The sequence below is a fragment of the Dermacentor albipictus genome, chromosome 3, assembly GCF_038994185.2.
Source record: "Dermacentor albipictus isolate Rhodes 1998 colony chromosome 3, USDA_Dalb.pri_finalv2, whole genome shotgun sequence".
Classification (NCBI taxonomy): Eukaryota; Metazoa; Arthropoda; class Arachnida; order Ixodida; family Ixodidae; genus Dermacentor; species Dermacentor albipictus.
This window is the reverse complement of record NC_091823.1, coordinates 31,290,827-31,310,477: the sequence shown is the minus strand read 5'-3', so window position 1 is coordinate 31,310,477 and position 19,651 is coordinate 31,290,827. Positions and strand designations below refer to the sequence as shown.

The 19,651-nt window shown below is 48.2% G+C and overlaps 1 protein-coding gene across 1 annotated transcript in view; it reads right to left on the bottom strand.

The window, feature by feature from the left end:
• The window catches only part of LOC135909713 (P protein-like), a 309,452-nt gene extending 293,529 nt beyond the window's left edge, over nt 1–15,923 (bottom strand). The window contains exons 1-2 of the mRNA XM_070535353.1: nt 15,061–15,923; nt 3,018–3,090 (exon numbers count right to left, since the gene is read on the bottom strand). Coding sequence (XP_070391454.1) covers nt 3,018–3,090; nt 15,061–15,480 — 493 coding nt within the window. The 5' untranslated portion in view covers nt 15,481–15,923. The remainder of the gene's footprint in view (nt 1–3,017; nt 3,091–15,060) is intronic.
• Between the last annotated feature and the right edge of the window lie 3,728 nt (nt 15,924–19,651).

Genomic DNA, 19,651 nt, shown 5'->3' with positions numbered 1-19,651 from the left:
TGAAGCAGGTCAGCCTACCGTGTCCAGTGTTCTCTAATTCCGCATCTGACACGGCTTCAGGGCGCTAAATCTGCACCATAGGGAATAAGCCCGGGACTTGAGAAATGTGCGCTAGTTTAATTAGGGCAACATACGTAACTGTAATTTTTTTTCTGACATGATTGCTACGTGACTGATTACAGGGTGCATTCAAATTTTGTCCGATATTGAAGCCTGTCTACTTTGGCGGCTAAGACGGCAATGTACGGCAAGTGTACGACCACACGCCAGCAGTGGCTAGAGAAAACAGACTAAATGATACAAAACGTAGTTATTAAGCTGCAAAAAAAAACATAAGCAGATAGAAAGAGAGAAATCGTTGAAGAGGAAGGAGCGGGGAGGTTGACCGGTGGAGCTGAGCCCTGCTGATCCTCATAAGCCCATGGGGGACGGTGGGGGGAAGCTAAAGCGATTTTTCGCGTAAAACTGCGTCTGAAAGAGCTTGCGATAGCAATTTCAGGAGTCTCTTGCACGCGGGTGCCGCTGACGTATACGGGCTTTCGCTCATCGATCGCCTTTTCACGTGCACGCTGACAAACTTGCGCCGATCGTGGCGCCGTCTAGCAAACACTAGAAAAATGACAGCTTGCCTCTGAGACATGGGCACATACGTTTGCGCCACTTCCCGCTGTTTATTTTTATTGCATTTTTAAACAACTGACGCGTCAGAGGCCTCAGACAAGATAACACAAACCAGTACAATCTATTGTGAGTAAATTTTAACTTCATTACGCGTCTTGGAGGCACATATGACACACGAGAGGCTTAAGACAAGCGGCTCCAGGAACCAGTGCAAACACCGACCATAATTTGCATAATTTGCAACCATAATGCAATAATACAATCGAGCGGAAGGAAAAGGGCAACATTTTTATTAAGAAAAGTCTGTGAAATCGGCTGCAGTAGTAGACGCGCACAATTCCGCGTATAGTGCGATGGGGTGCGGCGCGGAAAGAAAGAAAGAAAGCGAGACGATGAAGATTAGCAGAGATGAAATGCACGTAGTGTGTGTAGCCGGCTAACATTGTACCCATTCGCTATCTATGCACTTACGCTCATTGCCTACAGGGTCGAGGCGTGGAAAGCGTTGGCACAGCCAATAGAGTCAAGGTAACTTCCAGAAAGAAACACGGGAGTCAAGGTAACTTCCCCAAATACACAAACAAAGAAACATCACGAGCGATCTGGTTGCACGCCGCGCACACGCACTCAAGGCTCCCAGAACAGACTGCTATGCAAGCGGGCGATCGTCTAGTTGAACAAACATCATCCCATCAAGCCTATGGCGCCATGGCTCGTATTGTGAGCCCTGGAAGAGGAAATACACTTGCAAATGTCAATGCGATACAGGCGAATGTCTTCCGATTCACGCGGGACAGCAATATGGGTGGGCGTCTGAAGTGAACGTACGTTGTCAGTTTCGAATCGCGAGCCCAGCGACATTGAAAAGCCACTGAAAAGTGATCTGCTGTTATGTTTTTTACATCGCTTATCTTGCTTCCCAATTCATCTATGTCCGCCGGTCGAGAAACAAAGCGAGCTATCGGTGCTGGCGCCTACCGTTATCGGCCATTGTTTTCTTCCCCTGGGTCAAATATCTCCGCTGATTTGATGCGACCTTCTGTACACGTGTAACTTGCCTCAATTAGGACGCCTGCTGTTAATCAGCTGCGCGTCGTCTTCTTTCCTCTGGCTTGTGTAGATAGCAGGGGCGCCTCGCGCACCATACTACGCGCTATTAAGAAAGCTTGTTGTTGGGCGGCTGGCGTTTGGCTACAGCGATTGGTCGAGCAACGCAAACAGACATTAACACGCAGGTCACTTCAACGAAGGGCGCTGTCGCCCACGTGTCTGACCACCCTGCTTCTGTGGAAGGATGGCTTTATTAGCCACGAACAAGGGCAAGACGGGCGCCAACTTTTGAACGCTTCGCACAAAAAAAAGAAGAAAAAATAAAAAAGGAACGATAACACACGTGTATGTGCCTGCTTGGACCAACCTCTGCTTTTCTATAGTAAATAAAGTCTATGTCTCTATTTCTCTTCAGAACGTCGAAGGCAACTGTACTCCGAAACTGAAACACCGCTCGCACTGGCCATGCCGAAAGGCATTTTGTGTGCCTGCCTCTGCCTACTTCGACTTCCTCGCGAAAGAAGTCGAAGTCACGTCCACCAGTGCTCCCAATCACAGCTCACGGGAAGTAGGAATTAGTGATAAGGAACACGGCAGGCGAAACGCATACGCGGAGAGGGAATGATGAGAAGCAGAGCCGTTAGTTATTAAAATAATAAAATATTAAAATAATAAAATATAAGAATATTAAAATATTAAAATATTAAAACATTATTTGAATTGAATGCCAAAGCAACAAGTACCTCTGATATAGCACAGGCAGATGCTTGCAGGCGCAGGAAGAGCCCCGATTTGCATGCGCAGCAGCAGTTACATGCTCCTCTCGATGTTTAGATTTTCATCATTTCAACGATTACAGTTCAAAGAACCGTTATTAAAAATCACAAAAGTAAAACCATGAAATGTGTACTTCGACAAGGCAATGGAACTCAGCCAACAGCACCGTTAAGCAACTCAAGCAACTAAGAACCGAAATAAAAATGCTAATTGATAGCACAAAGCAGCGGCCTCAAAAAAACAAACTCGGCAGTGCGAGTGAGCTATAAAACATTACCTTGACTCTAGAGATAGAGACACAGAGATAACTACATGCAGGAAGGCAGGTGGGACTGTGACTCAGAAAACATCAGATCAGTGGCCTAGATATTGCACTCGTTATGGTTCGACAATGAGGAATTTTTTTCTGACACGATAAAAAAAATTGCACCAGGTTTTTTAATCCCATCAGTGACATGTGGTTATTCGCAAAGGCAAGAATTATGGAACAAATTGTTTTCGATGGTCGGTCGTTCGAAAAATAAACTTAAGTTTCCAATAGCGTCCTAGCGCAGCTTCAGTAAGGATACGGTACGACTCGTTTCCGTTGATCGCGACGCTGGTCCACGTCTCGGTCAGCTCGGGTATGAAGCTCATCACCACCTGAAAAGAGAGAGTGTCTCATGCGCCGGACTGTCCTTTCGGGCCAGTCTATTCGAAATGCGGTGAAAACGTAATGCGTGTTACATTGAATTTTCACGTTATTTACTTTATTTTAATTTATTGTATTAAAAATGTTATATGCGAGTTACATGCATGTTTTCATTTAAAGAACACCAGCGGATAAAGCAAGTAGCCCGCTGGACCATTATTTCCGTAGTCCAGGTTTGTGTGGTTGGCAAAAGTATACGAATACTGCGTCCATTTCGCTCGCGTTGGCCGCAAACTTGTCGTGTCAGCTGACCCAGTCAGCTCCAGCGGTGGGAGGCCACCGAGAAGACGAATCGGAGGGAAGCAGAAGTTGAGTATTAGAAACCTCAGCCGAAAAAAAAAAGCACTAAAGAAAATTAAAAAAAGACCAGGAAGACTTAACTCCAGTTGACATCTACGCAAAGCGAAGCATTCTTAATGTGATTGGCTCATGAAGTATGCGTGTGTGATAAGAAGTGTGGTTAGTATTAGTATTAAAGCGCAGCATGCTATACGAAGAAATGAACTTATATGTAGTGAGTAACAGACAGGCTGGGTATTATATGCCAAACATTTACGAGCAGTAAAACACACATATACTATTTGTTTATTCTTTAGTGGTGTATCTATAGTGCTGTGTTGCATTCGTGGTGTTTATGGTGCCTCGGTTTCTTCTAGTGCAACTGCGGATCGAAATGAGCCGAGCGTCTCAACGGGCTGGCTTGCCCGCGAGAAAGGGTATTCCATGCGCCGCTCGTCGAAGCATATGCATCCGGGGCGTTCGGAGTTAAAGGCCAGATAAAGAAATGTGCCTGGAACTCGGCAAGAAAGCTTCGCTGTAATAAAGGTACAGGAATGGACTGCTCAGTCTCGCAGCTTGGGATAACACGGCAGTGTCGCACCAGTAAACAGTTAAATTTGAGGAACTAGGAAAGGCCCCGTCGGCGAAAGCTCTGCAGGACTATAAATAAAGTTGTTAACAACCAACCAAGGAATGCACGTACTTGTGACAACTAAGTTGTTTGCTATAGGTGTGAATGCCCGACGTAGCGACAGCGATGAAAGTTAAGCATCAATTTAAGGAGAACCGGGAAGCCGGTAAATGGTGTGCCGTTGCGGCAGTCGAACCTAAAGCCCATCCATCCAAGCGCCACCGCCGAAAGCGGCGGTGGCACGTGGATAGAGGGGATTTAGTCGAACCGACAGTCGGCAACGATGGGAAACCCAGCCACGTCGCGGCCACCCTACCAATGGATAATAATATACTGCCCCACAACAGGGCAGCGTACCATAGGTTTGCTTTCGTTACGCTCTCTCTCTATATCTCCCTCTCATTTACTGTTGTGCTGTCTGCTTGCTCGCTGAGCAGAATATTGGGCTCACACAATACTGGTTGCGCGTGCTGCGTGAGGGTCACACCGTTAAAACACCAAAAAGTGAGCTTACGCAAATAACCACTACGTCCCCGTCTGCACTAAGCTCGCCTTATGTCAGCTGCCTATATAAAGACGTGCCTGGTAGTTTGCAAGCGGGGTATTCCGTCGGACCGAAGAGACCACTTGAAAAAATTACATTACCTTACTAAAGTATTATTGCACAACAGAATAGACACGGACGTAAAAGAAGAAGAACATACACCAAGCGCAAGCTTTCAACTCAATTTATTGTGCCACTGAATCGGTTTCAGTTGTTTCAGCAGTTTCAGAAATCGATTCAGCATGCACAATACATTTAGTTGAAAGTTTGCGCTTGGTGTGTGTTCTTCTTCTCTTACGTCCGTGTCTTCTTTGTTGCGCAATGATACTTGAGTAATGGATTACCAACTTTCCCGGAATTGTGCTCTCATGAAATTTCGTTGTTTGCGACGAGGCAGAAATGTGGCCGGCGCCCAACTTCACACGGTGACGGCGAAGCACAGAATATGACGCGACATGGCGGAGCGTACGTGTCTCGCGTACCGTCGTACCGCACTGCCTTGAAGACGACGGGTCGAGGCTTTCATTCTTGTTCATTTGACTGGCCTCGAAATGAAGAATGTTGTGAAGATGACACATTCGGCGGGCAGCCCGGGGCAAATAGGTCCAGTTGCTCTCGCTCTTCTTTCTCACTCGCTCTAAAATTTATTTTCCTATACCAAAGTAGATCGCGCCCACAGAATAGGACTTCTTGGAAGCTTTGGTTTGGCAAGAAAATATAAAGTTGTCGTCTGGTTCCGACAGGACAGTATACATTGACTACCCAGACGATCAGATTCTGCAGTAATGGGGTTTTGTTCTTCACTACAAGTTGCAGGTACTTTCACTGAAGTGTAAGAAACTAATTAATTATGGGGTTTAACGTGCCAAAACCACTTTCTGATTATGAGGCACGCCGTAGTGGAGGACTCCGGAAATTTCGAACACCTGGGGTTCTTTAACGTGCCCCTAATTCTAAGCACATGGGTGTTTTCGCATTTCGCCCCCATCGAAATGCGGCCGCCGTGGCCGGGATTCGATCCCGCGGCCTCGTGCTCAGCAGCCTAACACCATAGCCACTGAGCAACCACGGCGGGTAAGTGTAAGGAACTAACCATTTAGAAAGTTTCTTACAAAACAGACAAAGGAAACAAACATGTGTGTCAAGTTGGACGCCTGCCTGCACTCCACAGAAGATAACGTCGAAGTCCTACCCGACTAGACGTCATATGTCGCCCCAAATGAACATCTTTCTAAGAGGGACAGAGAGAGAGAGAGAAATGTCACAAGGGAAAGGTAAGGAGGTTAACCAGGCTAAGCCCGGTAGGCTACCTTGCACTGGGTAAGCCGGAAAGGGGGTTGAAAGAGGAGAAGAAAGAAAAACCAATTGCAGTCCTCGTGAATAAAAGGCAGAGACAGCAAAATAAAAATAAAAACATACACTTTTTGTTCGCAGACAGCGTTCATGCAACAAGCACTCGACATTAGTGACGTTGAGTGGCGGGCTGTTGCATTCGTCGTGGCAGTGCTTGAGCACGGAAAGAACAGCACCTGTTCCTTGTTTCTTTCCGAAGCTTGGTATGTGCAGAAACACCGCCACAAAGAACGACAACGTCGACAAGGTATGAAGAAGCTCCAACCCAGCCTTTCTCGCGTGAGGAAGTGAGAAAACTTTATTCCGAATCAGAACAATTCGCGTCCGGCGAGTTAGCGGGCTGGGGCGCCCGCCGAGGTTACGGCCAAGAGTTCTTGCCTCTCGGTGGCTTCCTTGGCCCGCTGGACTGCCCAGAGTTGGTCTTCGAGGTTCGAGCTGAGCAGCGCGGCTTGCCATTGCGCGCGGAGGCTGTCGATGGAGGCTGCGCTCGCATTGTCCTTAAAGCCCAAGGGGCTTTAATTGTCCTCCGCTTCTAGCGCCATCTGGTACGTAATAACGCTAGCGACTGCTGAGTCTTTTGTTCAGTGCATGGGCGCGGCGTGCAGCCTCGTGAAAATAAAGCTAGGGCCGTCTTTAGGGTGGCTAGATGTTTTAACGCGATAGCGTTAGAGCTCGCGCTCGAAGAAAAACCCGTCTGCGTCAAAATTAGAAAGAAATCACAGCTCTTTTCACTCACGTATTTCTGGTAAAGCTTCGTTAAACTGGGTTTAATGCAAGCTAGTTACGTTATTTCGACTTGATGGTAAGATTGAAACTTATGGCTATATATATCCCACACTTCACACACAGTTTTTTTCTCCCACTTTGACACTCATAATGCTAACCAAAAACATACAAGAGAGGCTGCGACGCCTTGTGCCGCAGAGCAAAGAAAACTGTGTGCCAGGGCGACATATGAGACGGGAAGTCACCATGCGCGCCCGCTGATCTGGAAAGTTTTTTTGCTAGCAATGTATACCGGTGAAAAAAAAAAAAGAAAAGAGGACAAACTATGAAGATGCAAAGCACATCCTGGAATCTATGTGAAGCGAAGCTTTCGTGAAGTGGTTAATCAAATGCTAAAAATTTGGACATATAATTCCTGCGTCCTTAGTCTAAAGGAAACTGGCGCGTCGCACGGCGCTCCAGTTGAAAAGCAGCCACGGTGTGGGTGCGCTCGCTTTAAAAGACAGATATTGCGACATCGGGCACCAACAAACACTGCATTGTTTGTGGTGCATTGTTTTTCTACCGCGACACGCCTATTTGCCGAGGAAGCTGCCGGGGAGGCAGGCCTGCTATCTTCCCGGAGATTTCGTCTCCCCTGCGGGGCGGAGGGTGGGGGGGCGTACGCCCTCTCCGATAAGACTTGGCGACGCATTGTTTCCACTGAACAGAGGCTTTCAGCCGGGCACTCACACCGCCCTGCTTGCGTCATCAGCTCGGCAAGGCATACGTCACGGGTGTCGCTTCCGCGCCGGTTCCCGCCCGCTGCAAGTTGGCGACGGGTCGAAACGAGACAGCGATGTTGGTGAATCACATATTTGTCGCTAAAAGGACATATATTAGACAAAAAATATAGTGCAAAAAACGTCAAGGGTGATTTTCAGTGTAAGCGAATAGCCGAACAAGTCTATAGACAGAGAGCTGTTCGCTTTATTAAAGGAATGATACGCTCGGAGGCACATATTTGTGGCAGTGAGGGAACATAAAAAAAATTATGTACCAAAACCACTTTCTGATTATGAGGCACGCCGTAGTGGAGGACTCCGGAAATTTTGACCACCTGGGGTTCTTTAACGTGCACCTAAATCTAAGTACACGGGTGTTTTCGCATTTCGCCCCCATCGAAATGCGGCCGCCGTGGCCGGGATTCGATCCCGCGATCTCGTGCTCAGCAGCCCAACACCATAGCCACTGCGCAACCACGGCGGGTGTGAGGGAACTTGGGTGGCGTTTGTCGTTTCATTGCGTTATTCGGTAGAGAACAGAACCGTCAACCAGTACATCTGTAGACGTAGAGTGGGTTCATATTATTCATATCTGTGCTGTCTCAAGCAGCGCGAGGGACGGCGGGGAAGGCGATTTCATGATCCGCTCCCTCCGGAGCCATCTCTCACACCTTCCACAAGGGGGACAGGATGGCAGTGAAAGAGGAAGGCTCATATCATCGTAGTTTTATTGATTTCGTTTTAATTTTCTTCCGTGCGACCGCTGGATAAGGAATATAAATCACCTTGGCTGGAAGTGAGCGTTTGCTATGCGTTCATTTCTCATCTCTTTTTGAAGCAGCGCAAATAAGACGAAAACGTGGAAACAAATACGTATGACAGGCGCTGACTTGTGTGCTGCTCTCCGTTTTTTCGTCTTGTTTTGCGCTAATTTAAATGGGGACATTGACCAACTCGCCCAACCGTGCACACTGCTGCTTTATTTCCGCGTCCTTCTGCGTGTTGCTCGTCGGTCAGTATGCAATTCTATACCAGCCCGCACAACCAGCCGCACCTGACACGCTTCTCTCCCTCCCTCCCTCCCTCCCTCCCCCCCCCCCTCTCTCTCATTTTTTTTGTGCGTGTTATTTTAGCCTAACAGAACAATGCCATCGGTTTGCAGATGACATTGTCCTGTTCAGAAACACTGGGAATCGATTGCAACAAATTATTGAGGACCTTAGCCAACAAAGTGTAAGAGTGGCGTTGAAGATTATTACGCAGAAGACAAAGATAATGTTCAATAGCCTGGCAAGGGAACGAGAATTCCTTATCGTATGTCAGCCTCTGGACTCTGTGCAGAAGTACGTTTATCTAAGTCAATTACTCACAAGGGACCCCAATACTGACGAAATAGTTCTGCGGGAACCCCCAAGGTGGAGAGAAGTAATTAATAAAGGGAAGATGAGACAATAAAGGGAAATGAGACAGAACACGGAGAAACCGGGGGGGCCCGATTGATATTAGTCAGAACATAAGAAGCCAGCAAACAAAGACACGAACGACGGCATAGCGGAAATTGCTTGTAGTTCTTGAGTGAATTAATTGAGACGGCACCATGGAAGGGTCATCGTAGTTTCTCTTGTATCTGTATTCGCTCGGCAACCTTCGCGCGCATACAAAATTTTTGTTTTCTTCCACTAAACCTCAGTTGTGAATGGCGCGCTTCTGTGTTTTACCTCAATTTTGCACCGTGTCTGCCCCGCTACTGCTCATCGTGTTCCCTGTAATAAGCTACCTCATAAAGAAGTTTCGTGGCCAGAGATAAACGTAATCAAAGGAATATGGTAATACTAATGAAAATAACTTAAATACGTATATTTTGACTACAGAAACCTTCCAAAGAAACTTTTGCTGACTATAGCCAACAAACGTTTATATCGTTACAACGATATAAACTTCAATTGAGATTAAGGAAATGAACCCCAGAAAGCCTGAACACCATTCCATATCAAAGAAAATGAAAACATTTTGTTCGCATTAATATCTGCCCATGGACAGTGAATTCATGCTAAAACAATGAAATGTTATTCGAGTAAAAATTAATTAGTGCAGTAAATAATTATTCAGTAATATTATTTGCCAAACTATCGTCAACTCTCTCCAGCGTATCAAAAACGCTACTGCAGGCCTTGCGATAAGCTTCCGTCGCTCAAATCAGAATTTCGAGGTATCAAGTAGATCGTATAAAATATTATGCGTTGGGGGCTTTGTGGGGTTAAATGAAGGGATAAAATTCGCATTACCAAAGTATAAGAATATTTAGCGGGGTGTGCCCAAGTATAAATAGGTCCAGTGGTAGATTGAAGAGTCCACGTGTACGCCGTTCTAGATTAATGGAACTGCGTGCAAGGATAGTATATGTGGTCGATAACGGAAGGCTCGCTGCTGCCGCATGTAGCGTTGCAGGGTCGGAACGTGTATGCACAAAGTGTGTTATTGTTTTCGAACATGCTTCCAGCCCTTCCCTTCAAATGCGGTCGCTACTTTCCGATACACTTAGTTTGACGGTCACGGATCCGATGTGGACCAAACGCATCGAACTCTTGTTCAGCGGCATTTTTGGCATGCAGTGTGGCAAGTTCTTGGGGATGTCTGTTTAGGACCGTACCAGGCTGCTGCTTTTCGGAGGGTCCGCAAGACCGAGTCCGAGTTTCCGGAGACATGTCTTTCTTCACTCACATGACTGGTGCACCCGCCGTGGTTGCTTAGTGGCTTTGGTGTTAAGCTTCTAAGCACGAGGTAGCGGGATCAAATCCCGGCCGCGGCGGCCGCATTTCGACGAGGGCGAAATGAAAAAGAAAAAAATGGCCAGGCTTAGCTTGTTTAAGCCAAGAATGCGTTGCATATTGCGCGAGTTGGGGCCCAGCTTTTCCTCCGGCTGTCGTGACGTCACGTCACGTGGTTGCGCTAAAGGTCAATGGTGGCTGCCCGGCCGCGCCCAAGGGCTGAACTGAGTGATTGCAATATGCAACGCATAAAAATAGAAGCAACTTAATAACAAACATAGCAAACTTAAAAGAGAATAGACCCACATATGAGACGCGCAGCAATGAACAATGACTCATACCCTCAATGGTGGCTGCGCGGCCGCGCCCAAGAGCTGAATTGAGTGATTGCAATATGCAACGCATAAAACGTACACCGTGCATTAGGTGCCCGTTGAAGAGCCCTGGGTGGTCAAAATTAATCCGGAAGCCTCCACTGCGGCGTGCCTCATAATCAGATCGTGGTTTTGCACTTAGTAGCCCAGGACTTAATAAAAAGGACTCGTGCCACTGCCGCTGTGCGGTATAGTGGCTATACAGGGTTTCCAGCGAACTTTAGCCAGAGTTTAAAAATGTGCAAATGTCACGTAGCTGGACAGAACAAAGGTAAGGTTGTTTACCGTCGCTTGGAGACACTCAAACTATTTTTTTAATTCCGCATAATTAGTTAATTAGTCATAATTAATCAACTTATCAAATACTATAGTTACATGAATTGTGTCAATGAGAAAATTCTAGAGTGATATGAAAAACTCGCGATGCAGCTTTCTGTTCCTCAATACGTGCTGCATAAAAGTGTTTTTCCGATCGTGAAAGAAGCCCGCGGATACACGCAAAGTGCCTCGAGCGGCCAGTCGCGCGGCAATTTTAAGGATATAATGCGATTAGTGCAGTTGGCCTGGAGGAGTAAAGTCGGTCGGTGCAGTGATTCGCTCCAGCTGCGCAAAGCGTCTTCGACGATGCGCACGTAATGGTACGCCCACACTAGCGACAAAAACGCGCGCGACACGCCGCACGCGGCAAGCGACCGCGCGGCAGACGCGTGCGGGCAAGTCCACAGTCGCGTTTTGCGGCACGCGGCAGCGGCCCGTGGAGTCCCGCGTTGTCTCGTTCCATTCGATACTTCTCGCGACAACGCGCTCTCCGTTCTGCCCATTTCGTCTTCCATCGGAAGTGACTGTGTTTTTTTGCGCCACTGCCGGCCACGCTCAGGCATGTCGGATACGGACGAGGAGCTACTGGTGACTGTGAACACTATAATACTTGTTTGTTCTTTACTTGTGCGACGCCGACGTGCCAGACAGCGGACGAGAAAGTTTTGAGTGCGGTACAGGGACACTGAGGGCCAGGCGCGCACTCTGCTTCCCCACCTTCACCACCCCACCTTCCCTTCCCTTCACCTTCCCCACCTTCCCCACCCCACCCCACCTGTCATGCCAAACTGCTGTCCATAATGTGCCAGCGGTTGGCGCGCAGCTCCTTGTCCGACGCTCGATTTATCATAGAGGTACGCATATCCGCGAACGGTTTCCAAAAACGCCTCCATTGCGAGGCGAATTCTTCGTCGACGCCTCAGTGGCGGTGTGGTAAGGCTTAACAAAAACAGCCCCCTTGACTGGAAATGGCCTCTGAGATTTTACGGCGCGCGTGTCACTGTTCAGTCTCAGAGCCCATAGATTATGATTCTTTGCTTATGCGACAGGTGGCGCCACAACAGCGCGGCTCGTAAAGCGGCTCGCTTCTGATTGGTGGACGTTTCGCGTCTGCCGCGAAAAATGGGTCTCGCACCCATTCGCACGTTTGCCGCGCGTTGCTGCCGCTTTTCGTGAATCTTGCCGCGCGCGACAGCACCGCTCGCCGCGCGCGTTGTGTCGCGCGCGTTTTTGTCGCTAGTGTGGACGTACCATAAGACGGAGATCGCGGCGGTGATCGTCGCCTTATCATGTAGGAAAAGTGGGGTATCGCGCGATTAAGCGTTCGGTGAAAGGAGGAAATACCGGGAGAGACAGTCTGAATCTTTATCTATTTATTAATTTTATTTATTTATTTATTTTTGCCTCTTCGTGGCTCCCTCACAGATAGCATTCGCGAAAGACAACGGCGTCAAGTGCTGCTAAGACAAATGTCACATTATGCGTTATTTGCAGGCACCGAGAAGGCCGTTACGGAGTGATGTAGGCCACTAGGGGTGTTTAGAAGACTAGAGCGGCGGCGACGTCAACTTAGACATCATATATACGTCACATAGTTCCATTTCTGTGTTGGGCTGCTGAGCACGAGGTTGCGGGATTGAATCCCGGCCACGGCGGCCGCATTTCGATGGGAGCGAAATGCGAAAACACCCGTGTACTTAGATTTAGATGCACGTTAAAGAACCCCAGGTGCATGGTCAAAATTTCCGGAGTCCTCCACTGCGGCGTGCCTCATGATCAGAAAGTGGTTTTGACTCGTAAAACCCCATAATTTAATCTCTCCCTCCCTACCTACCTCCCTCCCCCCTCTCTCTCTTTCTCTCTCTCTCTTCTTTTTCTCTTTCTTTTTTTTATTGGACATGGTAAGGGATCGTTCGCGTAAAGCTGAACGGTGTGGGGCCAACGTGCGGTGGACTTCGCATACTTTGCTATGGTAGCTATAGGCAAAGAAGATCAACCAATCAATCAGGGCTTATATATACCGTGCAGTTGACTTTGCATATTTTGCTATGGCAGCTAGGCAAAGAAGATCCAAGTAAGATCAAAAGGAGAATCAGGGTTTGTAAATACAGCTGAGTGCATGAAGTGAGCATGGTAAATGTACGAACGCGCTGATGTACCAGATGTTCACCACCTGTCACCTGATGACGGTGCCGCGGTGCGGACGTCTCATTATCGGACTCACGGGTGCACAGCGACGCGAGCTCCGGCAAACGAGAAGTTGTAATCCAATCCGTCTCATCACTGTTACTATAGAAAGCCTGTCACAAGCGGGTCGAAGACGATGCCAAGGACAAAAAACGAGGTTATCTTGGCTCGAGACATGTGCCTGGCAAATATTAGTCCGGATAGCATGCGGAGAAGAAAAAGTCAGACAAGAGCGGTGTCAGTTACGGCGTATACAGTTGTTCGTGACCACTCGAAGCTCTTTGAGCACAAGGACGTACTGGCGGAAATTGGTGGCGAATCGGGCGTGTTGGTTATGTTGACATCGTGGAAGCGAAACAGCCTGGATGGAGCATGTCCGATTCTTCCGTGCTCTACTCCTTTTGCGCTGTTTGGTTCGTAAGACTTGAACAAGGGCTCACGTTTTGAATACATGCATAATAAAAAATCTAATGATTCATTCATGGTTTCAGCATTCCAAAGCAGCACTCGGTTTGCGAGACGCAGCACGGGAGGCTCAGGATAAAATTTTACTGCCGACGGTTGAATGACATACGCCTAAGCTTGACGTCATCGCGGCTCGAAATCGAACCCGCAACCTCGTGTTCAGGAGCCGAGCGTCACGTATGACTATCGAGCCACAACGGTGTGTCCTAAACAACTTGGACGCACTGGGCAACTAGACGGCGAAGACAGTGGTGACAAGGCGTACAGGGGTGGTGATTTCGCTTCGCTTGCGTGCAGACAGTCAGGAATGGGCAAAGATACTTTGAAATTGCATCATGAACGATACAAGGTACTCAAGCTACAGGTATTTGAGGCACAGATACAAGATACTACAGCAATTATTGTATACGATACGTTACATTCGCAAATTTCTTCATATATTTATATAATGTGGCAGCAAACGCGTATGCACAAAAATGTTTGCTTGGAAATTTGTTAACTCTTATCAGCCTTGTTTCATTTGAATGAAACGTCAGTTACCTCAAAATGTTTGTCTTTCTTGCCCAAAGTATATTTTCATTCCGAAACAATGTATTGTGGTTGCTTTAGCTATTTAACATGAAAGCTCTTAATACGCTGCGAGCGGTTTTTACTTGTCGCTTTTGTAATTGATGGGAGTTGCTGCTCTGCTTGCCGACCAGCTAGCGGATCACCATCTCATTACGAGAACGTAAATATGAAACTACTGTACGATGGCGCAAATACCGCTGTGGAGTTTTATCTTGTGCAGTCTTTTATTCGTGTGGCTTAGTGGCAGCAGTATCAGCTTGAGAGTGAAGTTCAGCCAATGTTTATAGCTTCACGCGGTGATATTGCGATAGCAGTACCTTGTATCTGAACATCGGTGATACATTCTTTCGTGCATCGGAAATACAGATACTGATACGTCTTGTCGGAAGTATCATTATACAGATACAGGATACCCTCTAAGATATTATCTAAGATACACGTATCTTCGATGCTGCCCAGCACTGTATACATGTACGTTAGCACACAATACACACGGAACAAAGAACGCAGGAGACGGCGCCAGTTCTGTGTTTTTCCATCTCGTGTGCTTACGTCCCATTTTCGTCGCAAGCACAATGATAATTGAACGGTACAACGTTTCTCAGTTAAGCACTTGTCAAAATCGGTTCTACGTTCCACGGATTTCCTGACGGTTTGCAAGCATCGGTACAGTTGTACTAAAAAAAAATTAATTTTGGAGTTTCACGAGCCAAAAGCGCGATCTGATAACGAGACACGTCTTGGTACGGGACTCCGAATAAATTTTTGACCACCCGGATTCTTTAAGGTGCACCTCAGTATAAGTACACGAGCGTTCTCGCATTATACGCCCCCGTTGAAATGCAGCCCGCCCGGGCAGAGCACACACGCCCCGCACCACCACCACGTCACTCCCGACCGAGGCAGGGTCTCGCATACGTGCGAGCATCGCCGTAAACTCACCACGGCGAACACGACGACGAGGCTGAGCACGCCGGTCTTGGCGCGGTGGAGCCATAGCTGTCTGGCCGAGACCTGCGGCTTCTCCTCGTCGACGACCTCGGCGTCCGCCTCGGGCGCGTCGTCCCGGCTGCCCAGCGACGAGCAGCGGCGCGGCCGGACCCCGGTCGCCGGGAACGCCAGCAGCGGGCTCGTCTCGTCCGGCACCGCGAGCCGGCAGCTCTCCGTGCGATCGCTCAGTTCCATGCCGTCGATCAGCGGCGACGACGCCGCGTGGTCGGCCGGTCGCGCAACGACGCCCGCGGTACTCCGCACATATTGCACGCTGACCGATGCAGCTCTGTCGAGAGCGGCCGATAAACGAGCAGCCGGTCCCTTGATTCTGCTCCCACTGATGCTTTCGCCGGCCCGTGCGGTCGCCATTGTTTACGGCGTCGAGGGTGTCGATAATCACTGCCCTCCTCCTTTCGGCTCGGAAGTCCCGCAATCGACGTGGTCCGAGGCACCAAGACGCCGGACGTGAACCTTTGGCCGGACCCCACCGCCAATTTCTTTCCTGCCCCTCCCTCCCCCCTCCTTTTTTTTGCTTTCTCCTCCTGGAATAACGCGAATACTAGTTCCCGAGGGACGCCGAAGCGGTGAAGGGGGTCAAGGGCGCGATATAAAACGAGTTAAACCGAGCAAAAAGATAACGAATCGATGAACGACTGCCGCGCCGTTCTTCGATAGTGGGGAGGAGAGGGGGCTGCGAGTTATCGCGCTGAGCGAGCCCGAAATGCAAGCACCGGAATATCCTTGCGCTCTCTAAAAGACAAATTCTAGCGGACGCAAGCGTCTCATACGCACCGAACTGGACGGAGCTGGAAGGCGTACTGTGGTACGGCAATTCTTTCGCCGAGCTAAAAATCGCTTTCTTATCACCCTTCTGTGTCTATATTGCACCGGCACCCGCAATGTCTAGGAGAGATGGGTCCGTGAATTTTGCTACCCCCAATCACATCTCTATTCAGAAACATATTCTTCGGCGGCGATACGAAAACAGCGCGCCAGATATTTTTTTTTTTTTAGTAATGGTGAATACGAGGGCTTTGAGATCGACATATGTAGGCCCAATTAGGCCTACAATAACGCCACCCATAATGTTCAGCTTCCTCTTTTAGGGCATGGCAGCGTTCGCTGTCATGCGACGTCGAGCCTCTCGCTTTATCTCCCGATACGCTCGACGCCCCAAGTAAGAATGCCCCGCTCCTTTGTTCTCGCAACACCGCAGCAGTGCGCGCTACGCCGTGATTTCGACCGCTATGACAAGATATCGCAATCGGATTATCAGCAAGAAACAATGAGCCGATTAAAACAGCTACACCGTCCTCACTCGCCACTGATACGGTATATTAGCCGAAAACAAGTGAAAGCTATGTGCGCCGACGCAAATGCTGCGATCCTGCTGATGAACTGTATGTACGTGCAACTGCATTGGCAAGCGAAAATGAACGAGCGCATTAACACACCCATCCACACACACACACACATACGCGCGCACACAAGGAAGGTCGTTCTCGCACTTGCCTTCGATGTAACAAGCCAACGCCTCCTTTATTATAAATAAAGGAGGCGTTGAACAAGCAAGTTTAAGACGCGCCGGACGGAGTCAACGTGCACAGGTGCTGACGCGCTGCACTGTCGACAACGATAAGAATTTCCGCGGACGTCAACGACCACGGCAACCGTAGGTCTTCATTTAAAAAGGAAGAAGAAAAAAGGAAAAAAAAAGACGGAGAGACATAAAAATGAAAAGGAAAACAGAAGCGCGAAAGAAACAGGACGAGAGGAGTACACAGGTCTGCCGTCTGCTTCCAACTGAGGTTTATTGAAGAAACGTGAAACTTATGAGCACATCGCGAGGCCAGCATAAGGGTACCACATTCATGATAAAGCAACCAAACTTCAAAGGCACCAGGACTCCCCCAAAACGACCACATCATAGCCATTCACCATGACAGTGACCGTGCGGCCCAGCATACCAGAAGCAATTAGAGGCAACAGCGATTGTCGCATCGCATAAGGCAATTGTCTCTAAATAACGTGGTATATAGGTATGTAGCACATGCGCTGACATCATAAAAACAAGACTTAAAAAAGGAGATGGTCCGCCGGTAACCACGACCTGGAATAAGTAAAAGACAAGAAAAAAAAAACAATCGATGGTACTTGACTAAAAGATATATGAAACGCGAACACTACAAAAAACCATAACAATGCTTAAAGAACGAGGCGCTGCGTCAGTAAACAGAGACATTCACGAACAAAAAACATGGACATTGCTTAAAGCGCGAGTTGGAGCGTCGTAAATTGGGACATTACACATATTCTTCCAGGAAGACGAATTCTTTTTCGTTAAGTGCATTGATATTGTTGTCGTTATTGTTATTGTTTTTTTTTATAGTGCTCACGCTTTATATACTTTCTTTTTGAGCGTATGTTTGGGCATGTTGGTATTCCATAACTTTTAAGTTTTTAGCTCACAAAAACGCAACGGGAGACAGAGGTACGACGCGGACACAGCGCTGGTATCCGCGTCGTACCGAAACTTTCTTTTAGTCAAGTACCGTTGGCTGGATTTGTTTTTCTTGTTTTCTGTTTGGTCATTTACTCCTTCTGGGTCGAGGTTACTGGGCCGCACGGTTCTGTCAAGGTGCGTGACTATCTTGTGTGTGTGTTTGTGTGTGTGTGCGTGCGTGCGTGCGTACGCGCGCGTGTGTGTGTGTGTGTGCGTGCGTACGTGTGTGTGTGTGTGTGTGCGTGTGTGTGTGTGTGCGTGTGTGTGTGTGTGTGTGTGTGTGTGTGTGTGTGTGTGTGTGTGTGTGTGTGTGTGTGTGTGTGTGTGTGTGTGTGTGTGTGTGTGTGTTTCTTGAGGGGGGAGGGGAGACGGTGTACTGCATGGTTTGTTTGACATTTGGTTACTTTATCATGAATGCGACCCCCATGCTGGTCTCTAGCTGTACCTATAAATTTCACATTTCTTCGATACACTTCAGTTGGAAGTAAGCGCCAGCAGCGCTGTGTACTCGTCCTGTCTTTTTTCGCGTTTGTTTCTCTACTCAGTTATGAACCAACTCACCCGAGAAAATGCTCTACTAAAAATATGAAGCTGTTGTCTTGGAGCTGACTCTCGTAGTGACACATGATCTGCGCATACAACGATGCAAGAAAAGTACTAATATAGTGTAAGTAGTTGAAATTGGACGCCGCTACCACAAGAATTTAAGACAAAGGACGTGTTCACAATGATGATGAAAAAGACGAAAGTGTCGATTATGTATGTTTCAGAAAGTGACGTAACACGTGTGGAAAGCTGCCGTCGTTGCGATTGGTGGTGCGTTCCGTTGAAAAGGGAGGAGTCTGGGCGATCAGCGAGTCAAGATGAAGTCGCGAAGCCACATTCCTAAAATTAAATTAAATTATGGAGTTTTAGGTGCCAAAATCACTATCTGATTATGAGGCATGCCGTAGTGGAGGACTCCGGAAATGTTGACCACCTGGGGTTCTTTAACGTGCACCTAAATCTAAGTACACGGGTGTTATTGCATTTCGCCCACATCGAAATGCGGCCGCCGTGGCCGGGATTCGATCACGCCACCTCTTCCTCAGCAGCCCGACACCCAACGCCAAATTCCTTTCTTGTCGATGATTCTTGCATGGTCTCAATCGATTACGCGGTTATTCGCCTGTGCGTGTTCGGCCAGTACGTTTGACGCAGCGGTGATCAAGTATTTAGGAGTAGAAGTAATTTAGGTATTGACACTGTGTCCAGTACTCAACCAGATATTGTTCGCGGATCCTCGTACATTCCTTCAAATAGATACAGGTGGTGCCACGACAAGAGCCCCACTATATATATAGAGCTACTGCAGCATAGGCATATATGCAGCGAGGCTTCAGGTCCGCCAAGCCGCAGCGGCCATACTGCAGGCGTTGCGGGATCGTTTGGCGATGTGGCTTGCGCGCATTTTTAAGTGTGGCATGTGACGGAAGTATCCCAGCAGCAGTTGAACTGAGGCCGCGTCACGTTAGTCCTGTTCAGGGGTGTAGCAAGAAGGATGGGGGAGGATGCTATGGGCTCAGCCAACCCCCCGCGCAGGCAATCATTCTGGATTTTATATAGAATGCATTTTTCACGCTCGGAAAGACATTTCGGCGCGAACACTGCGAACTTCGGCTGGATTTCGTAGCAACAACCATGCGCCTGGAGTCTCATAATGCAAAGAAAAAGTGAAAGTATAAAAGTGGCGTCCGCTCCGGAAATAAATTGTTGTTGGAAGTCAGCGCCTGTGTATCTATGTTTTCTCTTCTATGTCCTTTTGCATGTTGCGCTACAGGAAAAGCTGCAAAATCTTGCACCAACAAGCCTAACTAGCTACACTGATGGACTTTATTTCTCGTGCAACGGGCTCTTTCTTATGTGTTCCCTGGAATTCGTGCGGCACCGCGGCCCTCATCGGTACGCAGCCGTGTGTAGAGCGCAGGCCATTGGCTTTTGTATTAGAGAAAAGTTCTTGCCAGAAGACGTTCGAAGGCTGTTCGGCATTTGACTGCC